General features: G+C 38.9%; 1 protein-coding gene across 1 annotated transcript in view; it reads right to left on the bottom strand.

The window, feature by feature from the left end:
- Nucleotides 1-23,946, bottom strand: part of MALRD1 (MAM and LDL receptor class A domain containing 1) — an 819,322-nt gene that overhangs the window by 257,191 nt on the left and 538,185 nt on the right. Inside the window, 1 exon segment of the mRNA XM_013008119.2 lies at nt 6,225-6,353. Within this exon segment, the coding sequence (XP_012863573.1) occupies nt 6,225-6,353 (129 nt within the window).

The raw sequence follows: 23,946 nt of genomic DNA, 5'->3' as shown, positions 1-23,946 counted from the left end.
CAGATGCTCCGCAAGAAAAAGATAAGACTTTCTACTCCCATAAAGAGTTAGTTTCAAAGCAATTCTACTCTGTCCTAGAGAGTCACTATGAGTCAGCATCAACTCAATGGCAGTGAGTTTTGTTTTATAGTATTATAAAAACTCAAACTCAAAATTCATAGCCTTTGAGTCAATGTTGACTCATAGTGACTCTATAGTAGTTGTATAATTTGGATACAAGCCCTTGATTGAATTTTCTTAGCAAAAATATTCTTTCAGACTGTCACCTGTATATGTGTATATATATATATATATATGAATTGCAGGTATCTCTGAAGCAGACCCTCCAGAGCCCAGAGCTTTATCAGTGGTGAACTTGTATGCTCCATGAATCATGTTGCTAGCATGCTAATGCCAGGAATTACATAAAGGCAATTTCTAAGGTATATAAAGAAGCAATAACACTTCAACCAAGTTACTCATAGGAGGGGAGGATGAGTCTGGGAACATGAAAACATTGATAAGACTTGCATGTGGCTGCCTTTTGCAGCCTTGGCCAGGGAACAAGGCCAACGTGTCTGTTTTCTCTCAGATGGAGGAACGGTCCAACATTGTTTCAATTAGCTCCCCGGGACGTGCTGTTATCATCCTCCCAAGACCTTTTACATTTAATGTGTTGGTCCTGTCCCTTTTACCTAAGGAACAAACAGCCCCCCCACACCCACATCTCTGCCTTTAAAATTTTTTAAACAAAGCCAAATTGATATGGGTTCTATTCATTTCAATAGCACCTTATAATAATAATAATAATAAAAGCACTTCAATCATTTTTAATAAAGATGCAGTTAAAAAGTAAGAAAAATTCATCAATAAAATTAAAAATGTTACACAAGAAATATGTCCAACTTCAGGTGGCCATCCTAGCTAGTCATTTTTCAGATGAGTTTTGGGTTTCCACCATACTCCACAATGTTTCACAACTGGGTGTTTACAATTTTAGCTTTGCTAAAATTTCCTTTGACATATTTGGATCACACATGCTGGAGTGTTTCTTCCAATGTGGACTTAGATGATTCCTTGCTACATGACCGCTTGTTTGAATACAAAGACCTTTAAGACCCCACACATGATTCTGATTGATAGCCAGGCACCATCCACTTTCTTCACCACAATCACTTACACACATTTATCTTCAGTGACCAATTCAAGAAGGTGTCACCAGCCTTTTCATTCTGTTTATCACATCTTTTGCAAAATAGAAGTTTTTAATTTTCATCAAGTTAGGCTTAATACTTTTTTCTTTTCTTTTGTTATTAGCCAATATGAAGGTCACAAACTTTGCCTCTGATATGTGCCGTAGGAATTTTACAGTTTTTATGTTAAATTTTGAAAAGGTCTGTGTCTAGATCCTTCAATCATTTTCATTTTCTTCTTTGGGTTCAAACATCTGCTCGATTTTCCCAGTACCATTTGTTGAAAGACGATCCTTCCTCCTTTAATTGTCTTTGATCCTTGTCAAAGATCAGTTGACAACCTACGTAAACGTCTGTTTTCAGATCCTTTATTCTACTGCATTTATGTGTGTTCATTCTTCCAATTACCATGTTGTCTTGATGAATGTAGTGTTATAGTACTTCTCAAAGTTGAGTCGTGGCAATACTTCAGTTTTGTTCTTCAGTATTGTGTTTGCTATTTTCAGCGATGTGACCCTTCCATGTAAACTTTAAAATCAGTTTAAAGCTATGACATAATTTCCTGGGATTTGGGTTGGAAGTGTAGGTCCAGTTGGGAATTATTAGCATTATATTTTGTCTTTCCACCTATGAACTTGAGGGTATTTACTGGGGTATTTAAGTGTTTTTCCTTTCCAAAATTTTATCATTTTAAACACACAGAGCCTATGTTAGATGCGTTTCAAAATATCTCAATGTTGATGTTATTGTAGAAGATATTATGTTTTTAATATAATATTCCTGTTGTTCATTGTTAGTTTATATAAAAGCAATAGCATTATTATACCCTACGATTTTGCAATGCTTGTTCATTTGTCCTAGGACTTATTTCACCCAATTTGTAAAACTTTCAACAATGATAGTCATGTTATCTGAAAAATAAAAAAAGATAATTTAATTTCCTTTGCTTTTGTTTATACATTTTCTTTTCTTCTCTTGTTTACCTTATTGCACTATGCTTCCTAGTTCCATGTTGAACAGGAGGTAGCAGAGGGCACGGTTTGTTCTAATCTTAAAGATGAAGTATTCAGTTCCCCATCTATTAAGTATAATGTCAACTGTAGTTTGCAGGGGTGTGTGTTTTCAATGTCCTTGCTTTGAAGGGGCTAGAAAGCTTTTAGAAAGACAGCAATCCTCTTTGTGTGTTGCATTTTACCAAATGCTTTTCCTCCATCAATTGTATGAACATATTATTTTTCTTTCTTTGCCTATTGATGTGGCAGAGCAGATAAATTGGTTTTCAAATGTTGAAACAGAGTTCTTGAACCACTTAGAAATGGTATATCATTATTTTTAAAAGTTGGGTTCAATTTTGTGGCATTTTCTTGAGGTTTTGTGCATTTATACTCATGTTTTGTAGGAATGATCTTCCTTTATTTGGTTTTGTTTATAACATATTATCAGGAAAGACCAGTCTCTGGAGAAGGACATCATGCTTGGGAAAGGAGAGGAGAAGTGAAGAGAAAAGCCCTGGACAAGACGGATTGGCACAGTGGCTGCAACAAAGGACTCAAACAGAGCAGCCATTGTGAGGACAGTGTGGGACCGGGCAGTGGTTCACTCTATCGCACACAGGGTCACGTGCATCAGAACTGACTAGACAGCACCTAACAACAACATTGCCTACAGGACTCCAGCTATTACTGAACTATGCGTAGTCTTTAATCTATTCTAATAGCTCTCAGGTGACCCACTGCTGTCACTCCATGTCCTCAGCAGCCAACTCCTGAGCATCAGTAACATATTTTTCTTTTTTGCACAATAGGTTTGACTTTTTAAAACAGTATCTAAAGAAAATGAAAGAGCAATATTTTAACCTAAGTTTTCCATTTTGAATCTGCTTTGACGTTTATCTATATTTCAGTAATTTATTCGTATTACTGTCGACTAATGTTCCAGGTGTACTGTTTCTTATGTGGCTGTTTACATGTTTGGGCCATTAAAAATAATATTATTTTGAATATCCGAGCACAAGGATTTGTGTATGTACCTATTGTGATTTGTCTTGGGTACATGGCCAAAAAGAGTTTTGCTGGATAATATAGATAGAGAGTGCACATTTAACTTTGTTATAGACTATCAGCCTTCCACATCTGGCTCAGATAAAGTAAATGACACACAGTTTAATTTCTAGCCTGAAGTGAACAAATCTTAGACCTTATGGTCCTCAAGACATTATACAGCACGCACGTCATCATCTCCGAGGAATAACAACAAATGAGGTGAACCTTCCAACTCTCCCCGCTTACTGTCTTAAGAAAGTTCATGGCTACATAGCACAGGAAACGTGCAGCCAGGCAGAGCGCAGTGGGCTACCTGAAGTGAGAAGGAGGCGAGTTGCTGTCCTTAGAGACTAAGGTAATGAGAGTTCTTACGACAGAGCCTTGACGAGGAGAGAGAAGCCCCTATGACACAAAGCAGGGATCTGCAGAAGATCCCCTTGCATGCTTCCGCCACCATCCGGACTAGCAAACACTCCTGATTCACAAACGATAATAGTGGGGTCCTTGTTTGGCTGACAACCTAAAGGAAGCAGTTCAAACCCATCAGCTTCTTCTCGGTCCAGGAGAAAAAAAATAAGGCTGTCTGCTCCCATCAACATCCACAGCCTCAGAAAGTCCAAGGATCAATTCTGAAGGGTCCTACCAGGGTGGAGTGAGTGGGGATCATTTCAATGGCAGTGGGTCGTGGTTGACACAGGATGGATATGCCTCTGCATATAATAATCCATTGTTGACTGAGTAAGACTCTGTTTCTACATAAACGTAAGAGAGTCAAAGGACCCAGCTATGACTAAGTAACTCAGCTGCATCCCAGAATAAAACTTCAAAATATTTTAGAGAATATAAAAATATATAGAACTGAGCAAGTTAAAACACATACAATCTAGATTCCAGGTTAAAAAAACAAAACCATCAAAAAATTTACCAAGTTTTTAGAGGTGCAGGAAACCCATAAAGAGAAGCAAAAGAAATGAAACACACAACCCAGCAAACAAACAGCCAAGAATAAACACAGATGCTAAAACTAGCAGGCAAGGCCATTAAAATGGTATTTTAGGCCATGCATTTTTAACACAGTTTGTATAATGCAAAGATAACTGTACTAGGTTGCCTATAGATCATCATAGTTCTGAATAAAAGCTCATCAGTAAGACATAGGGGAAAAAATCCTAGAGTTAAGTATTTGCTCATTTTAAATGACATATAGTTTATTCTCTCCTTTATCCTAAGGAAACCTTAGATTATTGATGTCAGACCTTCTTCTTTTTAAATGTATGTATTAAATAATACCATAATGTTCCCGAGGCACTGATTCTGCTGTATCTCACATGTATTGGTTGTGTAGTTCCATAATTTCGTATCAACGTGAAGCTATAGAAGTGTAGGGGTGGAGTGTGGCCTGTCCATCAGGTCACCGCATGATGGTTCCTCCTTGTGGGTGTGACCTTCTCATAAGGGGGCCCTCCGAACCTCCCCCCTCTCTCTGCTTTCACCTTCTGGCTGGCGAGCCAAGCTGGGACTTGCCAGAGCCCTAGAGATGTGTCCACTACCATAGGGTCCAGGGGACTTGGCACCCACTAGCTTGGGATCTCCCTGCATTCTGCATCACTGCATATGACTGCATGAGTCTGAAGTGGGACTCGGACTCAGATCGGATTGATGGACTTGAGTTGGACTGGGCTGGGATGTTTTCCTGATATACAATTGCTTCTTGATATAAAGCTTTTTCTTATACATATATATGCAGTTCCATACAATTACATGGTGGCTAATATTGGTAATATGCTTTGCTATAGACAGGTGACAGCTTCCGTGTCTCACAAAAATCAGTTGCTCCACTTTCAATGTCTGTGTGAAGGCACGGCACATTACAAATAGGCTGTGTTTCAAACTTCCAGGCTGCCTTTGGACTTGGAAGGAAAGGACAGGTAAACACCTGGGCATTAACTATTCTATGGGGTACTCTCTTCATCTGTTATCAAAGTGGACATAGGAGATGCAACATGCAGGCCCTGTCAAGGCCATTGTTAATATTTATAGAAAACAAACATGGAGAGAGGAGCCAATACCAAGGGCTCGAGTAGAATGAAAATGTTTTGAAAATGATGATGGCAACAGATGTATAAATGTGCTTGACACAATGGATGGATGGATGGATGGTGATGAGAGGGGTATGAGCCCCCCAAAAAATGATTTAAAAAAAAAGTAATATGAAGGTCAAAACAAACAAAAACAAACATTGAACAATAGCAAGATTCTTGAGGGGAAAAACACCTTTCTCCAAATTACCCAGGCGATTTTTATGTTTCTAGGTCAACACGCTGAGTGTGAAGTCAGCCACTGTGTCTGGCTATCACCACTCTCCTGTTCCACTTTGGAGCCCCCCTAGCCCTTGCCTGGCCACAGCTGCAGTACGAAGACCCCTGCAGTGTCTCCTGACCCTCTCTGCCCTACCCCTCCTGCTCATGGTGCTCGGTGTTTCCTCTGTTGGTTGGGCAGGTCCACTACTTCAGTCTCGTGTGGTCTTCAGTATTCACTCTGTCTTCTGGGCTGATAAGGGTCTAAGAGCCGGGGCCCTAAACCCTCCTTGCCAAGGACATGGTACATTCCAGACACTTCTTTAAGTTAGTAACATACACCTCAACCTCTATAGGATTGTCCCTTATGTCAGAAAACAGCTTGTCAGTTTCAAGGCATTGGCTCCCCTCTAGGACTATGAACCGACCCATCCCCTTGGTCAGTCACTCAATCCCCTTCATAGTCACTCAGTTTGCATAGTACCCATCAATCATTGTGTGCACATTATAAGACCATGTCTTGAAAGGCCGTATAAAAGTTCTTCACTGAACCACAAATGTGAAAGGTGAGAAAGAGCTAATCTTGGGCTCTTTCTTGTGGAACTCTTTGGGCTATAAGGCAATCTGCCGCAGTCCATGAAAACAAGACTTCCCGTCCACATGACGCCATCAGTGCTGATGGGCTAGGTTAAAATCTGTGCAAACAGACTTACCGCAGTGAGCTTCATCCGACCTGTCAGAGCAGTCTGGTTTATAGTCACAAACAAGGTGGGATGCAAGACACTTCTTGTTGTCACACAAAAAGTCCGTTGCTTCTGGGCAAACCTCAGATGTCTCCCCCACTGGGGAAAAAACAACAAATGTCTATTGTCAATATTTTCTTTAAAGTGGAATGCTTTTGATAGGTTCTACACTATTAAACATATTACTTTTTTAACACTCCTCATGGTTTAGAGAAGTCTTCGTTTACAGAAAAATCACAAAGAATGTAGAGGGAACACCACTCCTTTACCCGCACCCCCATCCCCACCCCCACTGCTGCATATCTTATGACTGCCATCTTGGACTAGTGTGGCGTATGTTACAGTGAATACATCAATATCAGTATCTTAGTATTCTTTCCAGCCCACAGCTTGCATTAACCTACTGCTGTTGCATTAATTCTGACTCATAGTGACCCTATCTAGTTATGAGACTGCACATCTGTACAGGGGCAGCCAGCCTGGAGGCTGATGAATCTGAACAGCTGCCCTCTTGCTTAGCAGCCTAATGCCTAATCCCCAGAACCCCCAAGACCCCTTGTACCTTAGGATTCAACATTGTGTTTATAACAGAATTAAAAGACATGAAGAGAGTCAAACTAGTGTCTTAATTGCAAAGGCACTATGTCATGCTTCCACCATCCGGGTATCCTACAAAATATTTCATGGCCCTTAAAATACTTTTGCTCCACCTTTGTATCACTCTCCCCTCTCCCTGGGCTCCTGACACCAACTACTGTTATTACTGTCGCTATAGTTTTGATGGGGAGCTAAGCATCAGGGAGGCAATTCAAACCCCACCCCCACAGCCACTCTAAGGCAAAAACAAAGCTGTAGAGAGTTACAGCCTTAGAAACCCTACGGAGCAGTCCCCCTCTCGCACATAGGGCTGTTTCAAGCTGGAATGGACTTGATGGGAATGGGATTGACTAGAGGGGCTGGATAGTTCGGCCTTTTCCAGAATGACCTATATTTGGAAGCAGACACAGTGTGGTAGTTATATAATCTGCTGTAGATTTGAGAGAATGAAGAGTAAAGGGGTGGAGTTTAGCCTGTCAAGCAGATTGCAGCTTGATGACCTCATTTGGAGGTGCTAAGGAGAAACATAGTTCCTTGGAGGCAGGACACACACTCACTCCCTGAGAGACTCTCTACTGACAAGACACATGGGGCGATGCTGATGGCAGCGAGAGCCCTGGACCTGGAGAAGCCACGTGGAGACCCACGCCAGTGCTGAGATGCTTCCACCGCCATTGAATCCACACGACTTTCCACCCACTGGCCTGTGATCTTCCTGCATTTGGCATCATTACATATGTTTCATGCGTCTGAAGAGAATTTTATAGATTGGTACCAGACATATGGGCTAATATCAGACTTATGGACTTGATCTGGACTGGGCTGAGATGTTTTCTTAATATACAATTGGTCTTGTATATAAAGCTCTTTCTTACACACATATGCATGTTTATGAATTTGTTTCTCTAGTCTGCACGAACTAACACACACAGGGAAACCTGGGAGGGCAGAGTTCAACGGAACTACCTGACTTTTCAGGATCTAGAAAGCTTTCCACATTGGACAGGGTGCTACCTCACCACTTTCTGATTACTTGTTGTAGTGAAAAATACAAGGACAATTGAATATTGAGAAAACATCCCAGTCCAGATCAAGTCCATAAGTCTGATATTAGCCCATATATCCAATACCAATTGTGTGAGTCTGGGTACATTAGAGAAACAAATCCACAGAAACGTATACGTATAAGAGAGAGTTTTATATAAAGGTCAAGAAAACATCCCAACCCAGTGCTGCCCAAGCCCAGAAGTCCAACATTAACCCATATGTCGGACACCAATCCACAAAGTCCTCCTCCATCCCACAAAACACACACAATGACGCTGACTGCAGGAGGAAAGCTGAATCAGTGAACGTGTAAGCATCTCAGTGCTGGCAGTCGGCATCATTGTCTTCCTTCTCTTACTGTTTTTCCACCTTACATCAATTCCAGCTTTCACAGGTGTTACTGCTAGTTTTTTACATCCAGGGATATACATATGCTTCTGTCATTTGTTGGGGGTGGGGTGCATAACGTCATAATTTCTTTCCTTATGCTATTTTATTGAGTTTGGGGTGAAAGTTTACCTAGCGAGTTAGGTTTCTATTTGGCCATTTCATACCCAAATGGCTCAGTGACATTTATCACAACGTGTCTATGGATGGATCTTGGCTGAAGCAGACAACGCCAGATGATGTCTCCCCATGTTTTATTGGCTAAGAAAGTGTATTCAGCTGTGCAGCCAGTCATTTAGCCTCTGGGTTGCTAACAGGAAGGCAGCATCTTGTTCTGATGGCTTTGTAGAACGTTCCAGTCCTCAAAAACCAAACCAACCTCCCGGCCACAGAGCCAATGCGTGCTCAGAGTGAACCCCTGTGGGTTGGCTTCAGAGACAGTAGCTAGTAACGGAAGGAGAAAGTCCAGCCAGCTCTTCTCCTGCAGAGCTACTGGTGGTCTGAAATGGCCCACCATGTGGATTGCAGGCAGCCCGACGGGTAATCACTACACCACCAGGGCTCAGACCTCAGCAAAACTTAACAGCCTTCTCTCACAGCCCCATGGCCTCCCTTCCCTCCCCATTTTCCAATTGTGTGAACTTCAACCTCCCAAGAGCAATATGCACCTCCTTAAACGATGGGCCTACATCTTCTTCAGTTTGCCTCCCATTCCTGTTGTCTCCACTTGGGATATTGCTCTTGATGGGAGTGAGCGGATGTTCCAGCATCTGAACTCTGCCCACGGCTCCTCTCACCCTCTTCTGGCCTCATTTGGACTCTCCAGCTCCTCACCTGCCACCTGAAGTTCAGACCCCTCGCTGTATGTTCAGGGGTTAGTTACTGGGGAGTAAATGAGAGCATCCACTGACTTCACCATCTTGCACCACTCCCTCAGGTCACTTCCTTTCATCGCCGAATGACTTTCCATTGAACAAATGCATCACTGTTTGTTTACCAATTCACCTATTAACGGATCTATAGATACCTGCATGCAGGTTTTGTGTGGCCATACATTTTTGACTTTTCAGTTTAATAGGTGAAGTCTTTTCGTAGCTTTGTAAGGAAAGCCAGGCTGACTTCCAAGGTGCCTATATGAGTTGCGTTCCTCATTGGTGGTAGCAGTTGTTCAAAGTCGACTTATACACAGCTCTTGCTCTCTTGGTACCACTTCTGATTGTTCAGCAAGTTGTACAGCTTTTACTATCTTGATATCTTTTCAGACTGTGCCTGCTTAGAATTTTGCAAAAGCTGGTTATTAAGAATGGATAGTGAGGGCTTCAAAAGTTCATGGAGCATTGAATGAAAAGATAATGAAGCTTCCAAACTTCTAATCAAAGCCTTGAAGATCATTTGGTTTGGGTCACAAATTAGTTTTCCAGTTTCCTTTCCTGTGACTTTTCTCATAGTATTTTCCATTCAACTAGCTCTTCTGACTGATGTTTTCTTCAACATGAGATCTGCTGTTTATTTCTCCAAGTAGTCACATGTGTGGTTCAGAAATGACCTTCCCTTCCCTTCCCTTCTTGTCCCCTTGTGGTAAGGCTGCTCAATCTTGGGATTCAAGGAAGCAACTGCTATCTCTATCCATGTCTTATCTTGTGGTCTTTATCATTATATACCAGTGCTAACACTCATGTCTGCATGACTCCCCAATCCACCAAACCAAACCAAATTCATTGTCATAGAAATGAATCTGAGAAATAGCTGCCATATAAGATGTAGTATAACTGTCCCATAGGATTTCCATGAAACAGAAACAGATTTCTAGATCTTTCTCAAATGGAACAGCTGGTTGGTTTGAATTGGCTTTTTTTTTTTTTTTAAATCATGCCTTTTCCTTGTTATTTATTAAAATAGCATTAATAGGAGCTTTTTGGCTTTTTTTTTTTTTTGAGCTAGCCGCTGAGAATTAACTACTGTAGCACCAGGGTGCCTTTCATTCCCACAGGGAACCTCCGTGTCCTATTAAAATGCTTGCTAACTGTCAGTGTCTTTACATCCAAGCTCTGCATTATGTTGTGCTAGACCGACTACAGCATTGGCCAGGCTTCAGTAAATGTTGGTGGTAATAGCTGAAGGTTTAGTGGTGTTATATAAAGAGGACATAGAAAAGTGAGAAAGAGGAGCTTTCAAAACAATTCAGTCATTCTGGTATCATTTTCAGTGATGTGAAGGTGAATTTTACAGATCCCAAGTCACACTGATTTAAGATCTAAAAATAATTTTATCAATATCAACAAATTAAATAAAACTCAACAAGTTTTTTGATTACTTAGGTTCAGAAATGGTGTCCTGAGTGCAGGTGTCATTTAAGGTTAAGTAAGCATCATTTCCTAATGAATGCAAAAAGTAAAACTCTATGGACTCGACTAAACATGTATCTCCATAGTTTCTGGATCATTTCCAAAATACAATAAGTAAAACTGGATGACTTCCTGAAATATTTTACTAATGAATTTTAGTCTAAGAGCAAAAGATGAATGCAAGGTATCCAAGACATGAGCAAAATTTTGACCTATGGGATTCAAAGGTGAAGTAAGGGTCATGTTCACTGTGTTGTTTAAACATTTTATCAAGTAATCTTAATTAGCACTGCTGAGAATTTAGTTAACTCAGAGCAATGTGTGGACAATATTTAATACACAGTTCTATACATTTGAGATTATTTTATTTTCTACACCATGGATATAAAGCCATATAATTGCTCCAGGGGGGAAATGTATTTTGGCTTGGATCTAAATAATTGGTTCTTTATTTTTTTTAAATATGTCTAAAATAGCCTGCCTCTCTAAGGGAGGTTTATTTTATTAAAAAATATAGAATAATAAGACATGAAGAGAAATCCAATCAGTGTTTCATTTGCAGTAAAATGTCGATTATAATTTCCTTGATAAGTTAGCTAAATGAAAGAACAAGTACAAAAAATATCTACAACTCAAAAAGAAGTAGATTTGCTTTAAGACATGAATGTAGTCAGACTTTCTTTATAAAAACATCATGAACACTATATTGGTTTGGGGGATAATTTTAGACTTTGTGTTAGTCTTGAGTACTTCAAAGAAACAAATCCACAGAAACTCATGTATAAGAGAGAGTTTTATATAAAGGTTAAGTACTCATCAAGAACCCAGTACTGCCCAAGCCCACAAGTCCAATATTAACCCATTAACCCATATGTCCAACACCAGTCCAAAAAGTCCTCCTCCATCTCACAAAACAGATGCAATGATGCTGACTGCAGGAGGAAAGCTGAGTCAGTGAATGTGTAAACATCTCAGCACTGGCCGGGGTCTCCAGACAGCTACTCCAGCACCCAGGGCTGCATTGGAGTAGATCCAGGCGGCTTCTTCTGGGGGATGTCTTGCAGGAAGTGAGCCTTGCCAGCTGAATCAGGGAACTGGCTAAGGCAGCTGCACCCTGATCCAACCATCAGAAAGTAAGAGAGGTGAGAACTAGAAAGGTGAGGATCATGGAGCCATTTATCCCTCCACCCTTCAATTAACACATGTGTTTATCGGCCAGATTGGCACAATAAACTAACTACCTCATACTTGTTTAGCCATTTTTCTATCTATTCAATTTTAAAAATCATAAAAACTGTAACTATTAACCTAGTAATATGAAATAGGAGTATCCAACATAATCTATGCCTGTTGATATGAGACTGGAGACCATTGGTGCTCATAATAGAGTTTAATGTATTCTGAGTAGCAGATTATAGAACATGAAAAATCTAGATCACGTATTGAATTTGTCTAACAAAAATTGACATGTTTTCACTAATGTAGGCTACCTGGAATAGGCAAATGCATGTTGTTTGTTGTGAGGTGATACGAAGTAGTGGCGATTCTATGCACAATAGAATGAAACACCGTCCAACTCTGTGCCGTCGTCACAATTGTTCAGCCACTCTGTCAGTTCATCTAATTGAAGGCCTTCCTCTTTTACTGCCCTTTTATTTTACCAGAGGAACCCTGGTAGTTTAATGGTTACACGTTGACCTGGGATCCTCGAGATCTGCAGTTCAAAACCACCAGCAGCTTCACAGGGGGAGGAAAGGGCTTTCTACTCCTGTAAACAGTTAAGTCTCAGACACCCACAGGAGGTCACTATGAGTCAGTATTGAGGTGATGGCAGTGAGTTTGGGGGTTTTGTTGTTGTTGTTGTTGTTACTTTACCAAGCATGATGCCCTTCTCCAGGGACTTAGCTCTACTGACAACATGTCCAAAATATGTGAGACAAAGTCTAGCCATCTTGCCTCTAAGTAACTTTCTGGCCATAGTTCGGCATCAATTCTTCTTCATTTTTCTTTATTCAATGTCCAATTTTCACATGTACAAGAGATAATAGATATTGTCAGGTGCCCCTTAGCCTTCAATGTCTCATCCTTGCTTTGCTATACTCTAAAGCAGTCTTGTTCAACAGATTACCCAATGGAATCTGTCCTTTGATCTTTGACTACTGCTTCCATGAGTATGGCTTGTGGATCCAAGCAAGATGCAATTTTTGGCAACTTCAACCTTTTCTCAGGGTATCATGTTGTTATCTATTAGTCCACAAGTGAGGATTTGGGTCTTCATTACATTGAGTTATAATCCATACTGAAGGCTGCACTATTTGATCTTCATCAGTAAGAGTTTCAAGTCTTCCTCCAGTGCTTCATAAGCCTGTTGACATATTTCAATTGGCATTTCATCAATTCCTGGAGCATTGTTTTTGTCTAGTGCTTTCAGTTCAGCTGGAAGTCTTTCCTTCAGCCCCATTGGCTTTTGCTCATATGCTACTTGAAATAGTTGAAGGTCAACCAGTTCTTTTTGGTACAGTGACTGTATTCTATCTGCCCTTGATTCTTCCTGAATTATTCAATCTTTTGCCCACAGAATCTTTCGATCTTGCAACTTGAGGCATAAAGATCAATCCTTAGTAATTGTTCCCTGGTACAGAGGGATGGGAAGAGTGGGAGTCAGTATAAGTAACCATTCAGTTTCGGTTAGTTTGGTTTTACACCAGGCTAACTGCGAGCTGTCACTTACGTGCCTTTAGTTTGCACCAGGCTGCTAGTGTACAGGCTGATATTTGGTATTGAAGAGGAAAGGCCTGATGCTGTTCTCTCATAAAGATTGCTCACGCTGAATGTCAACGAGCCCATTCTCAGTCACTGCAACCCTGTGAGACAGAAGAGAACTGTCCTTACAGGTTTCTGAGACTGTAACTCCTTAATGGGTAGACAGCCTCATCCTTTTAATGAGGAATAGCTGGTGGTTTCAAGTGGCTGAGTTAGCAGTTCAAATCTTCCTTAGTATCAGGAAGCAAGGTTATTTGATGGGCACTTATGTAAGACAGACACCTAAAATGAAATTATTGGGTTATGATACATATCAGTTGATTAAGGTTCTTTAGGGCTTTTGTTTCTATCAATAATTTCCTTTCCAAAGTGAATTCACTGATTTAAACAATAACCTATAGTAACCTGTGAGAATGAGTATCATTGTTCACAACACCTACTTGCTTTCTTAAGTGATGTATATTACCTGATTCCCTATCGGTGTTTTGATTTACATTTATTTTATTATTCTATTTATTTTATTTTTTGATGTCTTCATCCATAGCTAATTTTCTATTCATTAACAATTCTTCTTCACAATTTATTATTTTATCTATCATCAGTTCATTTAGTTTGGTCCAATTACTTTCTCATTGAGATAGCTAATTATTAAAATAATATTTTTAAATTAGAAATTTATATTAGCTTTTGATTTATGGTCTGAAGCCTCTTATTGTTAACATGGTAAATAGGATAAGGGTCCTATGAACATATTTACATAATTTTCACAAATTCCTCAATTTCGAGTTTGGTACTTGATTGTGAGGTCAGGTTCAATCACAGTATAATATGAACCCAAATTACCTGGTTTTAAACACTGTTCATTCTCCCCTTTCTCATAAAACATCAACTCAAAAGCATGCATTGTAATTGAGAAACATCTTAATTCAGACAAAGCAAAAGAAGTGAATGTTTCAGTATATAATAAAAGTATCCGTGAGCTGGTATAGACCCCGATGGAGGCAAGTGATCACTGAGATCTTGCAAATCTAGAGAAGAGCTCAACAGGACTTGGGGACCATTGAGTGGTAGTAAAGTTGGTGAGGACATGAGAAGACCTATGTGAGGATCAAGAGCCCATGAGCCAGGACTTTCTTGCCAGTATTCATTACTGGTCTTCCACATTAACATCCACAGCTACCTAATAAAGAAATTCTCGAGCCCTCCGTGTTTGCACCCAAAAGTCTATTCTGAGGTTGGATTACCTGAAAGGAAATAAATTAATTTTAGAAAAGAAAGAAATCGGCAGCTACATAAATGGAAGTACGTAGTGTAGTATCGCTGTTAATGGGTGTAGTCGAATCAATTAGACCCACAGCAACCTCATTTAATACAGAGTGGAGTTGCTCCATGCTTTGATTCTTTGGCTATAAGTCTAATAAATTTCTTTTTCTTCTTTGAATTTCAGCATGTCAAAATGAATTATTGAATGTTATCTAAAATATTTTAATGTTTTTATAATAAAAGTAAACACATTAAATGATATAATTTTGTTAATGTTCTTTAGGAAATATATTCATTAAACATAAATTGATATTTTTAAAACAATAAAACTGTTGCATCCCAAACTCTAAGAATACTTCCAAGAAATTGCCATAAATAAATTTTCCTCATTAAACCCAATTATTTAGTATCAACTTTATGCCAATTATATTTGTCTAAGATTAAATAAATATGGGCGCCAAATACCCTAGAAATTGGCATATAACAATTTTTTCTCAAACTCACTAAAAAAATGAACATATGTGATCATCTAACATCTATTAAGATTAGAAATATTATGATGTATTTAAAGAGGCTGGAAGAGAATACTCTTTTCCACAAATACTCTTTTCCTTTACTCATTTTCCTTTTAATTATTTATCTAATTATTAATTTCTTTCTCTCAGTCTACTTACGTATTAATTAATTTGGGGTACTTTTTATGGTAGTTATGTTTGAAAATTCCAAGGGAAAGATTTATCTTTAGCTAGAAATTGCAGTATAGAACAGTAAATGATGATTCTAATGGACAGGAAAATATGTGTGGATTAAACTAATCATTTGAACTTATATTCCTATAAAAGCTCTATAACCTTAAGAAAAGTATTTAACCTTGGTCATCCAAGGAAGACACAATAACCACTTTTCCACATACTTGCACATTTACATCTAGTAATACTATCAATATAAACTATTCCATTGATTCACCTGAGAAGCCCCGATGGGCTGTGCTGGGCTGCTTACCACATGGCCAGCAGCTTGGAAAGACCAGCCGTTCTAGAGTGAAGACGAGGCTCTGTGCTCCCCAAAAGGCTTAGCTCCTTTGAAATTCTATATAGAGAGGGTCACCGTGCGTCTCACTCAACTTGACGGCAGTGAGTTTGGTTTTAAGTGTGAAACTTATACAAGGGGTGGGGAGCTTCAAAAATTGTATGAAACTTGCATTAGGTTTTTTAAATTAAGTTTTCCATGAATTTTTGGAAGCTCTCTCATATAAATCAACCAGTAGATATTATGATGTTTCTGGATATAATTCTCCCTTTTAAAATATTTAAAATCAAATGGTGAAACTGATTAGTAAAATAATGACTAATACTATAACTGAATATATTCATGCATTGCTATCACAGGACAATGATAATGGCTGTGCTAGTAAATATTTAATATAGTTATATTACAGATAGTAGATGATTTTCGAAGGGAAACATTATTAAAAAGACAGGAGAAAAAAGACAAGACTGACATCAACCCCATAAAAGACTCTGAATGTTGCTCTTACTTTCAGAGTCACTAAAGAGAATGGGAGAAATGATGATGAAAGGAGCCGAATAGAAAATTCACAGGGTGGCTTGGCAAAAACAAGGCAAAATAGTAACATCATTATGAAATGTGTTCAAACCCAGAGTTAGAAAACCAAAAGGGAGTAACAAGATTGGCAGAATATCTCAGAATTGAAGGAATCCATGAGCAAAGGTTGAACAACACAGGAACCATCAAAAGAAGATGGAAGGTACTTACAGAGTCAATACCAAAAGCATTGGCTTAAGGTTAACCATTTCAGCCAATATGATCAAGAACTACTGACTGGTATTGACATTAGAGGTTCACTAATCCCACTGGCAACAAAGCAAGCAACCAACCCACCCCCCAAAACTACAAAAAGTGACAGAATACCACTTGTCATACTTCATCAAGAAGCTATAATGCTGGAAGGGCTTACTGCCAGAAGTTCAATCTAGACTCAGAAGAGCATATGTAACAATACACATTACAGTTGATGTAAGTAGAATCTTGGCTGAAAACACAGAATATCAGAAAGACATATTTTTTAGAAACTGTGCAAAAATATTAACTGTGTAGATCATAACACTTTACGGGTGACATTACAAATAATGAAAATTATAGAATAAGTGTTACATATGGAATTTGCACAAGACTCAATAAACAGTCATTTGAATGGAACACAACCACAAACATACACACCAATGTGCAGAAGGGTTGTATCCTTTTGCCCTATTTATTCAGTTTGTGTGCTGAACAAATAATCTCATGAAGGTGAAAGACTGTAATGGAATACATCTGAACATGAAGCAAGTGAAACTACAAGTGGGCCAATAAAATTATAATAGATATAAAGAAATTGAAGTTGTCAATTATTTCATCCTACAGATCAATAACCAATGTCTATGGAGGAAGCTGTCTATAGATCAAAACATTACTACAAATGGCAGGTTGGAGCCACTTGCTGTCAAGTGGCCAGACAGGAGGAGTTTTATAGAGCAACCAGGTTTAATGTATGTTGATGTATAGGAGACATGGGGATATCTGAGTGTTCTCCTAAGAGTGCGTCCCAGGGGGAAAGGGGAAAGAGAATTTATAAGGATCTTGGACATAGGCTAGGTGACCTAGATATTTCTGGGGCTTCTTTGTAGTTCTGCTTATTCAAAGTTGTACTGACCCCTCCAAAAATGCTGTCTGCAACATATACCATTTTCTGCTAAAGAGGTGGCTAGTTTATCACCAAAAACCCACAAATAAGCTACTAGTTCCCTTGATGCACAGTTTTATTCATCCCAATGCTAACCCTTAGGGGTAGAGGGTAGATACTGATTAATTTATAACATAGACAAGGTTTAGTGCTGTTGTTACAGGATGGTTTGCAAAAGAACATTTCCTTAGGCACCCAGCAGCATCAAAATAATGTATCACACTAAACAAATCTATAGCAAAAGGTGTCTTTAAGGTTTTGAACAGCACAAATGTTACTTAGAAGACAGAGATGCACCTAACTCAAGCTATGGTCTTTTCAATCACCTCATCTGCTGGTAAAGGATGCACAGTAAACAGGGCAATGGTAGAAGTATCGATGAACTTGATTTATTATGTTGGTAAAGAATAATGAATATTCCAAGAATGACTGGTATGTCCTAGAAGAAATACATGTAGAATTATTCTTATAAAGCAAAGATGTGGAGACTGTGGTCTGCTTACTCTATACAGACCATCAAGAAAAACCAATTGCTAGAAAAAGACATCCAGTTTGGTGATCTCGGGGGCCAGTGGAATCAAGGTTAATGCTACAATAGCTACCAGAGCATAACACTGATCATGAGACAATGAAGAAGGTGTAAGCCTAATCAATGTTTCATACAGCCAATCCAAACTATTGCTACTGAGTTGATTCTGGACCACAGCCACACTAAAGGACAGAGTAGCACGGTGGCCTAGAATCCCTGAGCTGGATTTTACTGAAGCAGACACCTTTTTTCCATTCAAAGCAACTGATAGATTTGAATCACCAACCTTTTGGTTAGCAGTCAGTATTTAACTATGATGCGACCAGGGCTTTTAACCAGGGAACAACTGCTCTGCTCTGCTTCCAAGGCTGTAAATATTTGCAGAAACAGACAGCCACGTTTTTCTCCTGCAGAACAGCTGAGGGGCTTGTTCGAAGCCCACTATTCTCAGCTTCTTTATCAAGCACGGTGGGGAACACATCAAAAACAAATACTCCCAGATGTTTCCATGTTTTCAAAAGGAGAAACATTTCTGATAATAGAATTGAGCGCCTCGGGAACAAAAATTTTGAAAAGAATCGTGCCCCTTAATCCCTCCTTCACAGATGGATTTACTTCCCTTGAGCGCTATTCTTTTGTAGGAAGAACTAGCAAATAAAATGAAATAAAAAAATCTCCAATTTGCCAAGGACCTAATATTCCACAACTGATATCTGGAAATATTCAAAGCATAACATTGGCTCCTTTCAAAGTTTCTATTCGCAAGATAATTTTCATCTATGTTATGTTAGAAATTCTGAGGTTTAATGAGGGTCAATGCACATATCAGACAATTGATAGCAACATGTCTGAAAGTCTAGCCTTAGTGATCTCAGTGGCAGCAAAGTTTGGCGGGTGCCAAGATATTCAGAGGTGTTATCAGAGTCACTGGAGCGTATATTCTTTTACAGCAAGAGGTTAGGGAAATATGAACATTCTGATTTCACTTGTGATACACCGAGGCAAACTACAAGAAAAAGGACTTCTTCCTAAAGATCCTCTTTTTATTAAATAGAAACCTGATGCTATAAACTGTTTCTATATTTGTCTGAAAGTCAATAATATATATGTATAAACTAAGTCACATAGATGATTAGATAGATATAAGTGATATAGATATAATCTGTGTTTGGTTGGGCTGTCTGGGCTATGACACTTGTGGACCTGGTTCACAGGGACTAGGGAAGAAGAGAGTGGGTTGACAGGTCTGAAGTTCATGACCTCACTGAAGGGGGCTAGGGTTGTTGAGAATTTGTGAAGAGTTCATGGTCTAAAGGCTAGGTGACCAATGGGAACCCTGGTGAGGCCAAGTGGGGCAGCCCACTTTGAGTTGACCAGAACTTGACCAGATGAAGAGAAGATATTTGAGTCTGTGAACTGGTGCATATTGCTGCTGACTTTATGGATGGCCTGTCCTCATTAGACTTTGCTTACGGATGTGGATTTTACAAGGTTCCAACTGGAATGAAGATTCTTCACATCAAGGAATATTATTGTCTCCTCAGAGCAATGGGTTGATGTAAGTGGGCAGGATAGAAACTGGATTCCCAAAATTGGGAGAATAAAGGCATGAAGTGGTTGGCTTATACATTTTCATAGGTGGAGGAATATATTCATTGGATTATGGTGTAGGTGTTCACAGAAGTATAGGATATTTTTGTTTTGTTCACTTATAGAATGATATGTTTAAATAAGGGTGGCCTGATGGAGCCAGAGCCCTGGGAGCTGGAGGAGCCACATGGAGACCCCTGCAAGTGCTGAGATGTTTCTACTGCCACTGGATTCACGCATTGGCCTGTGATCTTTCTGCATTCGACATTATTGCATGACTGCGTAAGTCAAAAGAGAAATTTATGGACTAGTATCAAATATATGGGCTTATATCGGACTTACGGACTTGATCTGGACGGGGCTGTGATGTCTTCTCAATATTCAATTGCTCTTGTATAGAAAGCTCTTTCTTGTACAACTGAGTCTCCCAGATTTGTTTCTCTAGTCTACCAGAACTAACACACCACAGTTGGCTTTGACCTTATTCTGCCTGTGAATATTGAGTTCTCCAATCAGCTCTTCCACAGAGAGAGTGAACTGGATTCCTCTGGTTAGGTCTATGTGTATAATCATCATTTGTGTTGTTGAAAGCTATATCTCTTCTGGGATCTCTAGTACTGTTTCTATTGTCATTTTCCAATGACTGATCTTTCTGCATCATTTACAGCTTTCATATTTCAATCACCAGTAATTGTCAATGGGTCTTGATTGCATGTTTCAACTAATATCTTCAATGTCTTCATCTTTGGCATTAATAAATGGTACATAAATTGGAATCATAGTCCAAGTAACTACCCTTCCATATAAGGGTATGAATAGTATGTATATTAGTCTATCACTAACAGTGTTGCCCTTGAAATGTTTATTTTTGACAATAAATGTGAAAATATCTTCTTTAATCTGTCATTCTCAGCATACTATGATTGTCTAATTTAAAATGGCTAATACCAGTGTATTTCAGGTCACAATATCTCAGACATTGATCTTTTAACATATCATCTCATTTTTAGCAACTTTCTACGTTTCTAGATTTATATTTCTTACATTCCTTATCAATTACTTGTAGATGCTAGTAGCTGTCCTTCTTATTTTGAGTAGTGCTGCATCGGCAATGGGAGGTCCCTAAAGCTTTACATCAGTCGCATCACTAAGATCGATGCTACTTGGAGTACACTACTTTTCACCAGTCTTATTTTGAATTCCTTCTAACCAAAGGGTCTCTTTTTCCAGTAGTATCATATCAGACCATGTTAGTTGCTATTACAAGGCTTCACTGGCTAATTTTTTTCTAAGTTAGATCATCATATACTCTTCCCAATCTGTCTTAGCCTGGACAGTTTGCTGTAACTTGTGCAACCTGAGTGACCTTGTTTATAGTAGACATACCAATGGTAGAGCTTCCAGTATCACAACAACCTGATGGAGAGTGTGTCCCTTATGAAGAAGAAGAAGACACTCAATGCGATAGACTGACAAAATGCTGCCACAACAGACTCAACCAAGCCTAGGATTGGGAGAATGACACAGGACCAGAGTAGGGTTTTATTCTATTAAATATAGAATATGTGAGTCAGAAGTGACTCAGCATTATCCACAACACACACTATATATGAAATTAAGTGCCTCTGCCTCTATTTTGCTTTTGTTTATTCCTTGCCTCACAATGAATTTCTCCAATACCAGTCCATGTATGATACACATATACTGTCATGGGTAGACATATATGTCATCCCTACTCTCTTCCTCACCAGCTGGTGAAGTTGGATGGCTAATTAAAGTGTGATTACTTATCTATAGAATGCAGTGGTTAATGGGAGTGTTTGCTCAGCTAGGTACTTTATTTCTTAGCCCCACTTGCCATCATGTGAGGCAATGTAGCTGGGAGCTAACCCATAGAATGAGCGTGCAAGAAGTATGTACCACTTCCAGTTGAGATCATAAAACCTCTACTAGTCTGGTCCTCTCATGCTTGGAAAAATGATGACCATTAGGATGGACTTTAAAAGGTATGGCTTAAGATTTATCTGGGTCCTTAAATAACTACATGATAAAAGCTGCATTACAAATCTGCTCACTTGACAACTATCATAAAATGAATAAGAAAATTATTATCTTTTAATTGTGATCCATTTTTGGATCTATGGATACTTCACATTGCTAGTTTCCAGTTACTTAGGAGTGGCAACAATTCATGGGGACCTGATGCATAACAAGAAAATGTTGCCAAGACTTGCACATCTTCACAATGGGTGGTATTCTTGAACTCATGGTAGTGGCCACTGTGCCAATCCATCTCATTGTGAGATTCCTTGCTTATCCTCCACTGTATCCATTTGTTCATTTGTCCCATTGCAGTGGCTTGCATGTTGTTATGATGGTAGAAATTCTGTCACTGGTATTTCAAATGACAGCAGGGTCCTCCAAGATGCACAGGTTTCAGTGCAGTTTCCAGACTAAAAACAGATTATCAAGTAAAATAAGGTGCTAACTTCTGAGAAATTAGATACTGAGAGCTTCATGAATCATAGCGGGAACATTGTCAGATATATTCGTGGAAGATAAGCCTCTTAGGTTGGAAGACACTGAGACATGAATCAGAAGACATATGACTGCAAAAGAGCTGTGCTCTCACAGTAGAGTTGGCCACAATGATGTGAATGGAGGAAAGCATTCAGGACTTTCATTTGTTGATGGGGCATGACTCAAAAGGAGAAGAACTGGCTGCAGACAGCTAGTAATAATCAGAACTTGGAATGTATGAAGTATGAATCTAGGAAAATTGGTAGTCATCAAAAATGAAATGGAACACATTGATCATCTAGGCATTAATGAGATGAAATTAACTGATATTGACCATTTGGAATCAGACAGTTGTAATTTACTATGTTGGGAATAACTGATACAAGAGAATGGTGTCACATCATCATCAGAAAGGAGATTTCAAGATCTTATCTTGAAGAAAGATGGTATTTATGGTAGGATAATATCTACTTGCACCGAAGAAAATCTGGTCAATATAACTATTATACAAGTTTATGTTCCAACCACTGAAGCTAGTGATAAAGAAATTGAAGAATTCTATCAACGTCTATGGTCTGAATTTGACTAACCACAACATCAAGAGGCATTGATAATATCGGCAATTTGTATGTAAAACAAAGAGGAAGAAACAGCATTTGGAAAATTTGGTTATGGTGACGTAAACAAAGCTGGAGATCATGTGAAACTATTTTGCAAGACCAGTGACTTTTTCACCCCAAATCTATTTTTCCAAAAACACAAAAAACCACTATATATGTGGATTTCTCCAGAACTATTCCAAAGGGCATCTCTAGAAGACAAAGTAAACTATTATAATGAAATGCACAAAGACCCATCGTTAGGAAACTGAAGGACACACTCAGCACATCTTAAGCTGAAAGAACTGATGAAACATTCAAGCCTTGAATTGAAACAATAAAAGATTCCATGGGCAAAATATTGAATGATGAAATAAGCTTCAAGAGAAGATGGAAAGGATATGCAGAGTCACTGTACAAAAGAGAACTAGCTAACATTCAAGCATTTCAGAGGCAGCATATAATCAAGAACTAATGGTACTGAAGGAAGACATGTAGGCCTCACTCGGGGAATTAGCCAGAAACAAGGCCACAGGACTTGATGCAATACCAATTGAAGCATTCAACATATTGATAAAGCATTTCTAGTTTATGCAAAGATCTTTTGAAGAGAGCTACCTGGCCAACTGAATGGAGGAGATCCACATGTGTACCTATTTCAAAGAAAAGTGGCCAAACAATATTAGTAATATCACATACAAGTAAATTTCTACTCAGAACTTTTCAAGTTCAATAAGAGTTGCAGCAATACATTGACAGGAAGCTTCAGAAAATCCAGGCCAGATTAAAAAGAAGACATAGTCTGAAGGAAATCATTTTCAGATTATCAGATGGAACTTTGCAGAAAGTACAGAATACCAGAAAGATGCTAACTTATGTTTTGGGTTTTTTTTGTTTGTTTTTTCCTTTTTTTGGACCATACAGAGGCATTTAACTGTGGGGATTATAACAAACTATGAATAATGTTGCAAAGAATGGGAATTCCAGAACATCTAATTGCTCTGCTTATACAGAACCTGTATACAGATCAAGAGGCAGTAGTTCAAACAGAAAAAAAGGAATATTTCATAATTTAAAACAGGAAAGTGTGTCTGTGTTGTATTTTGTCACCATATTATTTCCATCTGTAAGCCACGCAAACATCTGTGAAGTTGCACTGCATGAAGAACACACCATCAAAACTGGGGGAAGCCTTTGAACAACCACCTGTGCTACTCAGATGACACAGCCTGGCTTGTGAAAGTGAAGAGCATGAAGCCCTCGTTGATGAAGATCAAGGATTGTAGCCTTCAACATGGATTACAAC

The sequence above is a fragment of the Echinops telfairi genome, unplaced genomic scaffold (genome assembly GCF_000313985.2).
Source record: "Echinops telfairi isolate 266 unplaced genomic scaffold, ASM31398v2 ScPeMD7_7473;HRSCAF=8511, whole genome shotgun sequence".
Taxonomy (NCBI): Eukaryota; Metazoa; Chordata; class Mammalia; order Afrosoricida; family Tenrecidae; genus Echinops; species Echinops telfairi.
Note: the sequence above shows the minus strand (reverse complement) of the source record. Positions and strands in the feature narration are given on the sequence as shown.